General features: G+C 39.1%; 1 protein-coding gene across 1 annotated transcript; it reads left to right on the top strand.

Annotated features, from left to right (window-relative positions):
* The first annotated feature begins 10,224 nt into the window (after window positions 1-10,224).
* LOC103713384 (U-box domain-containing protein 21-like) lies at window positions 10,225-13,154 on the top strand. The gene has a single exon (XM_008800294.4). It carries the CDS (start codon window positions 11,624-11,626, stop codon window positions 12,959-12,961), a length of 1,338 nt encoding a protein of 445 aa, XP_008798516.1. The 5' UTR covers window positions 10,225-11,623; the 3' UTR covers window positions 12,962-13,154.
* Window positions 13,155-13,534: the final 380 nt, after the last annotated feature.

Below are 13,534 nucleotides of genomic sequence, written 5' to 3'. Positions count from 1 at the left end.
AAGAGCTGTGCCATGAGTAGATGTTAAAAACGAAGCTGTGGGGGAGTGCAGGAAGCATGAAATGACCGGTGATGCGAAGGAGAAGACATGCAAAATGGATGCCGAGCAGTGAAGACGAGGAAAAGAGGGGAGTGCATGCAGGAAGCGTAAAAAGGGTTGTGTGACGCCGAAAACGTGCCGCGGCAGCAAGGTAGAAAAAAGCTGTGATGCGAGCGGCGAACAGAGGGATGGGGTGCGTGTGATCTCGAACCATTATAATTCAAACTCGACTTTGTTTGGAACGTTAAGTTGGTTGGTTGACGTCTCTTTTCTCAGTGATGATGCTCCGGAAAGATTATTAAAAAAAAAGTGTGGTCGTACTCTTCTCAAAATTATTTTAGAAATTATTGCAGGCATAAATTGCTAATCAGAGATTGAAAAAAGAAAAAGAGACTGTAAGAACGGTGAAATGCCAGAATGACTGATCTCCTCTTGAAAGGCTAGAGAAGACGGGTCTGGAGTGAAGTTAATGCCACCCGCCAGGCTTTGTGGTCATAAAAGTGGGCAATGGTCATATCTTGGATCCGTGCATGCTTTGTCAATGCAGTTTCCAAAAAAAAATTTCAGGTTGTGCAGGATTCCAGGAAGCTTAAATTGAATTCTTGGAGTTTGAGAATTTGGAGACTTTGATGCACGGTTACCTCTTTGATCCAGAGGATTCTTCTGTCGTACGTAGGTTATCCCTTCATTAATGGATCGATGAGTAACTGATACGAGGCTAACCCTGCAAAAGTTGTTTCTTCATGTGCCGTCCAAGTTATGCCTACAAGAAGTGATTAGTCTGCATGATGAAGGAGGAATTATACCATGCCATATGTCAATTTTTATGAACCTCATGCATCATACATTCGTCTCCGATTGCCATCTCATGCAGCTCATCTTAGTTTGTTCCTGTGGTGCATCCTTGATGTAGTGTGCATGATGTAGAATATAATTTCTTCTGATAGCAGGAGCACCCAAGCTATGTGATATTGGGCTAGCTCAGCCTGAGCTGCCAATATCAACTGCACAAGCACAACATTATGTTGCTGATGCACTGGCTTGTTTAAATTAAAAAGGAAACAAATTCTAAGGGTATCTACGTATAATCATTGTCTTCATAAGCATGGTATCAGCTTTGATTACAAACTGATGTTATGCTGAGCCATAATCATCTGAAGTTCTCTTTGTTCTTTTGAGTCCTTTGCAGTAAGATACCATTCACAATGCACTTTGGAACATGGGTTGCGAGGCTCACAACATATAGCACAGGAGTACCTGCTGTGAATATGGCAAGCACTGCCAGAACACTCATGGATTTATCCAACCATCAGGCGAGATTCCCGGTTTGGTTTATTTGTTAAGTGATGCCAAATGCATTAATAAGTAGTTCAGAAGCTATAATTGAGCTTTGATGAAAAAATCAAAATAATTATGTTATCTAATCCTATAAGAAATTGACAATACCAACCCCTTGAGCACCAACGAAGAACCACAAAAAGCATCCTAATCACAACTATGATATGTTTTCCATTTTTGATTCCTAGAGTCAATTGGGTAATTACCAATAAGCACTGCCGGGCTATCTCCCAATTTTTGTTTGCAGACCTAACTGGCGGAAGTTATTATTTATTAGAGCATACTTTGTTTTGTATATTAACTAACTTTTGTTTTTATATCCTTGCACTTGGTTTCTAGGATTACAATCTTATACGTTAGTTTGGAAATAGTTTGATTGACTTTGCTTATCAAAAACTGTCTGTATGTTAACAATGCAGCTCCGCGTCACAAAGTCTTCTTAGCTAATTACATTTAGAGGTTAGAGATAAATAAGATAATTGAGGTGCTTACCCATCACTCATTAATATACATATATATACATACATACACATGCACGAAATAACATATTTTTTTGACCACTCGATGCAGAGTCAAGAAATTTCTAAATCATGTGATTTTTATATGTAAGTAGTTTAACTAGATTCGGATCTAAAGTTTGATGTATGCAAAAAAAGAGGTTTCGTCAACCTGAAGCTGCTAAAGCACTCCGAACGGCCTTTGATCGCCTTCCCCCAAGATGAGGAACCAAACCAAGTCGTCAAAAGTCTTCCTCAAGTGAGTACTGGTCCACTAGATTCGACCAGATTTGACTAGATATCCATTCGAAATATGACCAAGTATTCTCATCAGATATTTATATTTTTGAAATTTTACCGTATTTTGGTATATAAGTAGTTTAGAGACCAGCTCAAATCATCAATATAAGACTCTCGACATCCAATTTAGATTTAACTAAATTTGAGTGGAGATCTACCCTGAATGTGACCAAGTATTCAAATCATGATACATTTATATTTCTGGAGTACTATTTTAACACATTGTGTAATTCAGATGAAAAGATAGAAGCAAACAAGGTTGTTAGAAAGCTTGATTCCCCGATTAACCGTGAATTTATGTCCCAAGGAAACGGCATTGCATAGCTGTGGTTCAGCTATCGCACCTTGGAGCAATGTCCAAGTTACATTTGACATTTATATTTGCAGCTCCACCCACCCTTCCAAAACCCAAAAAATTATGGCTCAGGTTCTTGTTATATATTGACGGTCGGGTGCAGTTGCATGCAAAATTTCTATCCTGTCCGTGCCTGGTCATGGACAAACATGGTCACGCCTTTACGAGTGCCATATGCATCATTTTCCCCGAGGTACATGGAGATAAATAACTCATAAAGGGGACCATGAAGAGCTGGCATATGAGATATGCCCGATGTGAACATTGATGACCGATCCTCTGAGCCTATTCAAAGTCTAGCATTGTTATTCACATGAACTCCATATATACTACATTACTTCCATTTGTCATCTTATTTGGTAATCGAAATCATTATAAGAGACATGAACTTATAAAATTATACCACATGTGTGCTATCCTTCCTAGTTTACCAATAAAAGTAGCTAATAGGAAAATAAGAGAATTCTCTCGGGAACCGTTCTTTCTTCAGGCAAATCGAAAGTATGGGTCTCACATCTATTTTTTTAAAAAAAATTATACAAAATATCTATTATACTCTTAATAAAAAAAAATCTTATTCAATTCTATTTAAAAGTTTAAGAATATTTTTGAAAAAAAATTATTAGATTTTTTTTTTTTTAAATATAGGAAATCACCTTTTATTTTTCTCTTTCAAAAACTCCAACGAAATATGATTTTTTTTTTTTTTTTGTTAACCATGCTTTTCTTTCTTCTACCATAAACCAAATAGTTCTAATTGTATGGCCCTAGCTGTACATGAAACAATTAGGACTTTAGTTTATCCACACCAAACTCATCCGAGTAGATCCAACTTAAACCTAACTTGTGGAAGACGAACTATGCCTAGATTGCCGGGCGGTCCAAAATTTTGCATGCGTGCATGTGAATATATAGATCTAGATGGCCAATAATGCGACACAAGGAAGCTGGCAACAAAATAATAAATGTAACAACCAAATCATTTCCCCATGCACCAAAGGATTATAAAAATAGGAAAAGAAACTAAAGAAACGCCATGGTTGGCATGGCCGGATGGCATGGCGTTAGGTAGTTAAAGAGGACCAGATTCTAGCTAATACCCGCCCCTGTCCCCCACAAGCTTAGAAGAGTTAGGGTGAGGCAAGGGGAAGACTTAGGCGCCGTCTAATCTCTTCTTTCCTCTGGTCCCCTTTGGCCTCTCTTGTTTCAATTGGCAAGGAGAGGGAGGCAAAGGCAGGGTGCCAGCTTTGTTGGACGCGGAAACAGCTCTGTTGTGGCTTGGGTTGGGTGGGCCCATCTGCGAGGTCAGACCGCCCTAAAAACGAGGCCTGAACCAGTTGAGCAAATGCTTCTCTTCCCTGCCATCCAAGGCTGTCGTGGGACCCACTCTGGTTCGGTCTTAGAACTCGCCTTGTCGACGAAAGCGTGTGCTGCACGTACATGCGTTTGGCCAGCCCTGCATGCACGTTGGGTCACGTAACTTTGTTGTCAGTGTGAATCTTATCTCGTGGGGTCTAAATTATTTAAGGAAACACGTATGGCTTACAGCATACGTAGGTATCACGTATCCACATATTGGTGAATGTCTAGTATCACTCTCACATCGAGTGAAGCCAATTGCAAGCTGCAAGGCAGACCGAGCCGTGTGGACTTCATACCACCCTACTTTTGCTCTGGTGTATTCTATTAATTTGTGTCATTTATCATGAAATTATGCTTGATTGATTCTTGCCAATCAGCATCCTTTACTATCGAGCGTTCGACAAACTCCTTCAATTCTCTATCTCGCGTATTATTTCATTGGAATCATTCGATTGATGTTGAAATAAAAGAATTCTTTAGTTCATTGGGGCCAACGATGCCCCAATGTGCTTTAATTCAAATTTGTTTGTTTTGTAAATTTTATCTAATTCATAGATGATATTTAAAATATTTAGCAAAACATGCATGATTTGCAACAGTGTTTAACTCATCCGTCTTTCATGACATTCTACATCGTAGCTAATTATGTCATGTATCATTTGGACTACAAATTAGCAGCTCAGCTATTTCACATATCATGAAATTGTGCATCGACTTGGGCGAGGAGTTGAAAGCCTTCGCTTGACAGTCGGCTCAGGTGCTAATGAGATTCCCCACCAGGGACTCCGGGCTAATCACCTTTCATGGTTGGCCTGACAGGCGTGATTTCCTTTTGATTCCTTAAAATTATTAGCTATCATCCCACTGAATCATCTCAACCACTTGTATATGAAAAGGTACTACAGCTATGGCCTAGCCAATTTTTAATTTAACTCTAAATGGAGCATGGAAGATTCTTCTCTTGAGCCCGCACCCTATACCATGGTTGCAATTTACTGCACTATTCTTGTGATAGTTTTTAATAAAAAGTTCCCATTGATTCTTGCCAGAAAAATACAAAAGATGGCATGGATTCATCTTGCATATAGGACTTTAGGGTTTTTTTTTTTTTTTTTTTTGGTTGCTTCAATCATTTCTTAGAAACTTGAGAGTTGAGAGATGGCATCCACTTTTTCTGTTTTTCTTTTTCTTTTTTTTTTTTCAAGAATAGGAGAGGGTTTTAGGCCTCCATCTAATTTATTGAGAAAATAAATTTTATAATAATATAGGTGGGACTCAAATCCAGATTTTTGGTAATAATTTCTAGCAACTTTGTTAACTTAACTAGCTGATACACACTGTTATACTCGAAAAAACTGCTGCTAGTTTTGTTTCTCTTATTTAAACATCTAGTTGCGGCCTCATAGTATAAATTTGCCCGAGTTTCAGGACAGGCCTTCATGCCTCCTTTAGAAAACTTTTAAAAAAGGAAAGTGCTGCTTCGAATCCTAAGTCTTATCACTATAGATCATGCTGCCCTACTTCTTAAGGGCATGGCCCAATAGCTCTGGGCCATCGGAGAACAGCCATATCCTCGAGGATATTCTTGCCTGGATTTACCCTAACATGTCGGACTCACTGGATGTGCCTTTCCAGATTCAGGTGTTCTATAAATTGGGTGCATGAATCTAATCGTCAAAAAGACTCATATCAGCCTTCGCATAGAGCCGACCAAACAAATTGTTCTGCTTATCTAGATGCTATGCTCATTCTTCTTCAGTTTCCCAAAAATAATTAGGATGTTCCACAGAAATTCCTCATGCCGTTCACCACATACCTTTGGTTTCATTTTTCGTGTCAGCCTCAATTAATGTGCAATCTATTAGCAATCATTTTTAAACCTTATTATGATTTATAATGACACTCATTATAACATTATGGCAGCTATTTTCTCGAAAAAATAAAAATTACAATAATCGCACCGACCATCTTAGCCCTTCGATCATGCTTAGTGTTATAATAGCTCATTGTAACACCAGTAATGATCGTTGCTTGTTATTTGCATCGTTTCCTTAATAATAAAATAATATTTCCAAAATTCAATTTTTTCCTCCAAAAATGTTTGCAATGGTTGAAAAGAAAAATCTCTAGTAAAATGTAAAATGGACAATAACTTATCACATCATGTGTGATAGGAAATAGACATGGAAGGTTAAGATTTAGAAGTTTTTAAAAGGGTCGAAGATTCGACGATAGGAAATACACTAGAGTTGGTAAGTTCAACATTAGCTCAACCTAGCATGGGCCTTGCTAAAGAGCAAATAAGTCTAGGTAAGCATGGTCAAGCCTTCTCATGTAGGTAATTGAAATTGGTCCATCAGTCTTGATGGCCCTTGGACATGTCTGCATCCATCCATACCTTGGTCAACTTAAGGCAAACTTTCGCTGAACAATGTCATGCACGAGCCGTCAGGGTGTCTTGCAATAGCCATTGGAGATGGCAGATTAGGTGCCTGAATACGAATTGCATTGAATTCGTTCAACACCTTTATTAGACCAACAAAAGACATGCAATTAAGATGACAAAGTACCCAAATCTACCAATGTTGACGATTTCGCAATTTTCTTTTGTTTAGTTATAGATAGTCCCATCACATCAATAATGTCGATTCCTATTTGCAAGAGAATTCTTTAGATCATGCTCTACAGCAATACAAGCCAAATAGAGATATACTTCACAAGTTTAGAAGAAAAGCTTGCATGTGTGACAAGCCTAATCCATCCTTCCAGTGCTAACTACAAAGATTTCGACATTAAGCTAATTCGAAATATCTCGACTTAAATCAAGCTCCGGCCATACCCCTAGACAAAATATTTTAGCCCAGATTTTCTACATTAAGATTTGTTGCAAAAGAATGTTGGACTAGTATTGGCCCTGGCCAGACCCAATCCTGATTTTGACATTTACCGTCGAGCTGTGACAGGATTTCATTGACCTAAATTCCTTCCTAACCTAACACGTCTCTAAACCCTGGACGTGGCCCAAAGTCTTGAAAGTTTAAGCATAGGCCCATGGGCCTAGAATGTGAGCCCAATCTTAGATATTTTCGGTCAATCCTTTAGGATGTTTTGACTAGCCTGTCCAAGTTAAAATCCCTAATTAAAGAACCCCAATTTAAAAAGGTGAGGATATAGTCACTAGTAAGTCTTTATGGATTTAAATTAGAAAAGCCACATAAATGCACTTATACACTGAAGTGTGATTTCAAATTTAAAGGTGTTTACGTGAGCGACCTCAACACGTGCCATGAATGACACCAATCCTAAAGTTGTGTTTAACCCTCTAGCTTTTGGCCTTGACCACAGAAGTACAACAATTGTTGAGTTATATCATGGACAATGTAAGTAAGTTTCTCGGACTTACGCTCATATATAGATTAAATAGCCTCAAACGAGCAACATCAGAAGCGTAGAAGAGCATCGATACCGTTGTAAATCCATAAACTCAAATAACATCAATCTTTTGATTGTCGAATATGAAATATTTCATCGAACTGCTATGCTAGTGTTATCAGATTAATTTCAAAAGTCCGTAAGAAATTGGATTTCTGTGGTAGGAAATATCTGACGCAATAGAAGCCCAAAAAGCTCGGCCGTAGGTTCCAATAACCTTGCGCATTTTGGGTGATGCTACTAAGGGTGATAAAATAGCGATGGTTCCGTTTTTGTTGGTGACAGGTGGGTCAGTGCAGGCATGACGCTATGATTTCAATGCATCAATTGTTTCATATGCGTGAAGGCAATACGTCTTGTCAATTGTTGATGAAGTGATTGTTGAAGTGATGGTCAAGCCTTCTCTCTCTCTCTCTCTCTCTCTCTATATATATATATATATATATAAATAAAGGAGAGATGATTGTCTCAGCTTACTAGAACCACTGCACAAGAACTATTTCCTAGAGGAGTCCTATGGTGGTTGCAATGCTCTAGTCCTTAACTATCAACAGCTACAGATTCACTTTGAGGTTATGAAGTCTGTCCACATACTTAATGAAGCAAAATGAGTGATTGTTAGATTGGAAACCATACTTACTAGCTTTGAACCAATGAGTCTCGGTAAATCATGTATCTAATGGGTTAGACCGTATTTTTTGGCCTTGGATATACCGAGCTCTCACATGAAGTATATATAACCATGTCAATGTCAACTAGGGTTGAAACCGAATTGGATACTAGTATATTTATTTTTATATTTATTTTATTTGACGAATACAAATACATATATAGATATTAGTCGGATGCAAAATTTTATATCTATATTTATTTTAAATAGATATGGATATAAATTGGATACTGAAAATATGGATATCAATATGGATACAAATCTATAATTAAATTTATGACCATAAAATCAAAGAAATTATTAAGTGGAAGGTAAATTAAGTTAATAGCATGTTGATATGGTCATTTATTCTTCTTAAAAATTTATAATTATTATATAAAATTAAGTGAAATTATAAATAGAATTCGATATTCGAATATGGATTACATAATTATATGTCCATATTTATATTCATTTTTTTTAACAAATATAGATACACATATGGATAGTAATCGAATGCTCAAATTTATATTTATATTTGAATAGATTCAAATATGCAAATGAACCTGAACGAACCTACTTTCACACCTAATATCAACCTTGCACCCTTCTAACCCTCATCTTTTTCTCCCTCTCCCTCTCCCTCTCTCTCACACACAATGAAATCATTTTCTGATTAACAAAAAATATTTGTCACCTGCTCAAAGCTAAAAAACAATTTTTTTTATTTCTACAAAAATGATTAACTTATTTCGGGTACAAAGTTAATCATCAACTTCAGTGGTAATAGTAGTTGAAACAAGAGGTTTTTAAGGGGACTATTTTATTTAATTATTTATTATCCTACATAATTATTTATTCCGTTTTATATTTTGTGGATGACTTGTATGGTTGTTAGTTGATAAATCATTTATTGTCACTTGAGAAAAATACTTTGTTCTACTTCTGAGCATGAAAAATCTTTGATGATGACCAAGAGAAAGAAAAGTCGATACTTGTTACGTGGAGATAATAATTGCTGTGCAAGTACAATCCCAGGAACGCATAGCCGATACTTGACTTCCTTAATTTTACCAACAACCGCGTAAGAAAAATTCCAACGCCAAAATCAACTCGGGTTACCTAACTAACGACTCACCACAAAACCCGAACCGGCCAAACCCGTTTCAACAGCAAACAAAAAGGGCGGCCCGAGAATTATAATTCCGATCCAGCCTGATCCGAGCCGAATTTAGTTGGTCCAAATCTGCAACCCCCACAAATTGGTTCGGACCAGTTTTTTGAACCGGACCAGACCCGACATAACTACCAAGAGTCAATATTTTATAGCACCGAAAAGATCAATTCAAAGGTCGGTTTTCCCTCTGGAGGTGACCAAACCAGCACTTTATTGCGTACCTAATTTTACCTGTAAAAGATTCCAGCATTTAATTTAATAGTTTATTATTAGTAGGAGCAAGAGAAAAAAAAGACTACGACCAAACTATTCTCGTTCAAGGCCTTTTAAGATATGGTGTCACGTTTATTGGCCTTGTAGTCGTATCAATCAACAGAGATTTCAGAGAAACCTAGGACGGTCAATGAACCAAGAGGCTGCTTGGTTCGGCTTTTTTCTTGGAGCCCAATCTTTGGTTTGATCAATATTCAGCTGAAAGAATCGATCTTCTCTCACCTCTTCGACTATTGGATCATAAATTTTACATATCTCAAAATACTTCAATTTTTTTGTTCCAACTCTTGTGCAATCAAACAGTTGACATCATAAAAGAAGATGATTTATTCTTTCCGTGAGAGATACAGCCTAAACCTACAATTAGATGGTGGTTTTTGTTTTATGAGAGGAGGTCTGATAATGATTCTCGATCTATCAAAAGAATTGCTACATCTATATACCTGGCATGTGTATAAATCTGTAGCGGCTAAATGTTACAATGAAATGGACATAATCAAATTTATCTGCATCAATTAGCAAATAGCATGTAGCTGAATTTGCTGCAAGTTTACCGGATATTTCTAATAATGCTTTTAGCTGTAGAAAAATAGCTTGGCTAGAAACTTTTACAGGTCACCAAGACAGTATTATGGACCATTTCAAAGTCACAAATGGAACCTTTTCTTTTATGAGAAAAGATCTAAATAATTTAGATATTAATACTTTATCATGTCATACTGGGCATTAAGAGTCGCTGCAATGGCTCAGCAATGTAACAGTGAAATTATAAATGTAAAATGTTTACACTGATCACTAGAAGTCATGTAACGATTTTTTAAATGCCAAATATGGCCATAATGCACAATTATTTGCACTTATTAAAGTGTATTCAGACTATGATAGTTCCACAACCACCATTTGAAACAACGGCCAATCCCAGGAGTCCTACGAGTAGTTTATGTATTTGTTTACATTATAAAAAAAGGTGTGTAGGCAATATAAAGGGATGAAACGAGGGGTAGCCCTAAACTTTGATGAAGGCAAGCTTTGGATGGAAGTCTTTGGCACAGCTACTGGGTTAATTACTTCAAATCCATCTAGACTGGCATCTTAATTTTCCTAATTCATCGTCCGAAAAGATCGGTTGAATTAATCATCCTGCTTTACTCCAAGCAAGTCTACATGGTCTTGGAAGTCTAGTCCAATTTTAAGTTGTTTAACAGATCTCACGTTATGCTCGTCCAAAAGAAAACATGGTTTGATGCTTGAGACAAGTGAAATGCACATGATCAGGAAAATGTCAGGGGAACGGACAACGGTGTTGAAAACATAGTGAAGAAACGAGAAAGTATCCTCATGTAGTTTTCAGCATGCTTGTTGACAAAACTGACGAAGACCTATTAGTTTTATTAATGTGTCCATAATATATATGCCGGGCTTACAAGAGATGAGCCCAAAACCTATAAAATTCTAGGGAGCATGGGAAAAAAAATGTTTTATTATTACGTAGGTCTCTAGAAGACGAGCCAGCATTTGATTCAAGATTCCAAGCAGGGATTTTCTAAATATGAATTTGGTTTTGAAGTGCTTTCTTTTTCTAACCTATTTTTCGAGAAAAAGCTACTTGAAGAACACATTCCACAAGAGAGAATGCATGCAAGTTGGTGTGATGGAAAGGATATTTGAAAAATAAAAAAAAATCTCTTGGTCTACCATGGGAAGAGCTTAAGCTGGTCGTAAGTCAGGACTTGGAAAAAGTAAGAAGTGAGAACCTCAAAGCATCCAGAACCAAAGGGAGACCCAATTGAGCCGCTCCACCGACGGGCTGACGAGCCGTTGGTCAACCGGGTCAGACGTCAAAACTATCCTATCCCAAGTTTGTCTTTCCTCATATAATTTAAGAAACCCGAAAGCCTTTTACCGTTTCCCCCCCGCGGTTTACACATTCAAACTTTCAACGGTCAACATTCAAATCAAAAGCCAAACCTTCACACCCCCCCTTCCTCTTTGAACCATTCCCTCCTTAGTCCTTATCTCCCCATTCTTTAGACAAAACTTATGTATATAGGTTCCCACTTCCCTTCCTCTCGTTCCAATCACAATTCTAAAACCTCAAAGCCCAAGTTGAATCTCTCTCTTCTCTCTCTCTCTCTCTCTCTGTGTGTGTGTGTGTGTTTCGATTGCCTGCAGCTTTATTGTTCCATCAGAAGATTTTGTTCATGGCTTCGACATGGCGGACACGGAAGGCTGACCAAAAGACTAATCTAGCTAAGAGGAGGAGCCCGAACATTGCGGAGGTGTCGATCCCGACCCACTTCCGCTGCCCGATTTCTCTCGAGCTCATGAAGGACCCGGTGACGGTGTCGACGGGGATCACCTACGACCGCCAGAGCATCGAGACATGGCTCGACATGGGGAACACGACGTGCCCCGTTACGAATCAGGACCTCGAGGTCGAGGACCTCATACCAAACCATTCGATACGGAGGATGATACAGGATTGGTGCGTCGCAAACCATTCCTATGGGATTGAAAGGATACCCACACCGAAGATCCCTGTGACCCCAGCCCAAGCCTCGGAGATCCTATCAGGGATCGCTGCGGCCAGCCGGAGAGGGGAGACGACGAAGTGCCGTGAATTGGCGGTGAAAGTCAAAGCCTTTGCCAAGGAGAGCGAGAGGAACCGGAGGTGCTTCATGTCTCATGGTGCGGGTCGCGCCTTGGCTGCCTCATTCAGCGCTTTTGCTGCCGGTCCCTTGGAGAATTCAAAGACTGGAGTTCTGGAAGATATCTTATCAGCATTGGTATTCATGCACCCGCTAGACGAGGAGACTGCTTGGCACATCGGGTCACCGGAGTCTCTTGATTCCATCGTGTTGATCTTGAAATGCGGGGACTTGGCCGGAAGGCTTGGTGCAGTCTTGGTGGTGAAGGAGCTTGTTTCAGCCAACGGAGAGTGGGTGGAGGTCATGGCCAACACTAAGGGGCTGATTGAAGCCTTGGTCAAGCTCATCAAAGAGCCCATCTTTCCCCAGGCCACAAAGGCCTCCCTGGTGGCCACCTACTACATGGTTAACTCCGACGTCGAGAGGATGGCATCGAGGTTCGTGGACTTGGGTCTGGTCCCCGTGCTCCTAGAGATCCTCGTCGACTCCGAGAAGAGCATGTGTGAGAAGGCATTGGCCGTGCTCAGTGGGCTCTTGAGCTGCGAGGAGGGTAGGGAGAAGGCCTACGAGCATGCCCTCACGATGCCGGTGTTGGTTAAGAAGATGTTTCGGGTCTCGGACATGGCGACCGAGTTCGTGGTCTCAGCCCTTTGGAAGCTCTGCAAGAACTACAACGAGGAAGAAGCGGAGGAGGGTGGAAGGAGAGGTGAGTCTCTGGTGGAGGCTCTGCAAGTAGGAGCCTTTCAGAAGCTCTTACTTCTCTTGCAGGTAGGATGCAGTGGCTCAGCCAAGGAGAAGGCCACTGATCTCCTCAAATTATTGAATGGTTATCGGGGGAGGGCTGAGTGCATTGATACCATGGATTTTAAGGGGCTGAAGAGGCCCTTTTGAATGATGGTCTGATGATTCAGAGGGAGTATGTGAGATATTAAGAGGGATTCAGTTTTGGTTGTTGTGTGATAGAGTCCTATGTACAAAATATAAAGAATTAAAAAATGATTCGTTCTCTGTTTATCTTTTTGCAGTTTGGCTGCTTGCTTATTGTTGTTATGCTTCCTATGTTATAATTAAATTCTATGTATTGTCATGGTTAACCTTTTCCTTGCACTTCAGATCTTAAGGGGATGAGATCCAAACACCATGCATTCATTCTATTCTTCGTTTCCATGTCTGTTCTCAATTTAAGGAACATGGAATTGGACTTGGATAGTTCAAAGGATTAGTTCCTGAGTAATTCGTTGGTCTCTTCTAGCATAGGCGTTCGCGGCTGAGACTATCAACCCTGCTATGGCCAATTGGCCACATTGTGGAGAATTGGAGAAAATGGGCATAGAGAGTCATAAATATGCATTTATTTTATTTTTGTTTCAACGTTTATTCTCAATTTAAGAAATATGAAATTGGACTTGGATAGTTTAGAGGATAAGTTTCACATGTAATATGTTTGGTCTATCAACCTGATAT

Source organism: Phoenix dactylifera, chromosome 6 (assembly GCF_009389715.1).
Source record: "Phoenix dactylifera cultivar Barhee BC4 chromosome 6, palm_55x_up_171113_PBpolish2nd_filt_p, whole genome shotgun sequence".
Taxonomy (NCBI): domain Eukaryota; kingdom Viridiplantae; phylum Streptophyta; class Magnoliopsida; order Arecales; family Arecaceae; genus Phoenix; species Phoenix dactylifera.
This window is presented reverse-complemented; position numbering and strand designations above follow the sequence as displayed.

What these genes read in the sequence shown, in the direction of transcription:
- LOC103713384 (XM_008800294.4), top strand. Translation starts at nt 11,624, where the DNA reads ATGGCTTCGACATGGCGGACACGGAAGGCTGACCAAAAGACTAATCTA.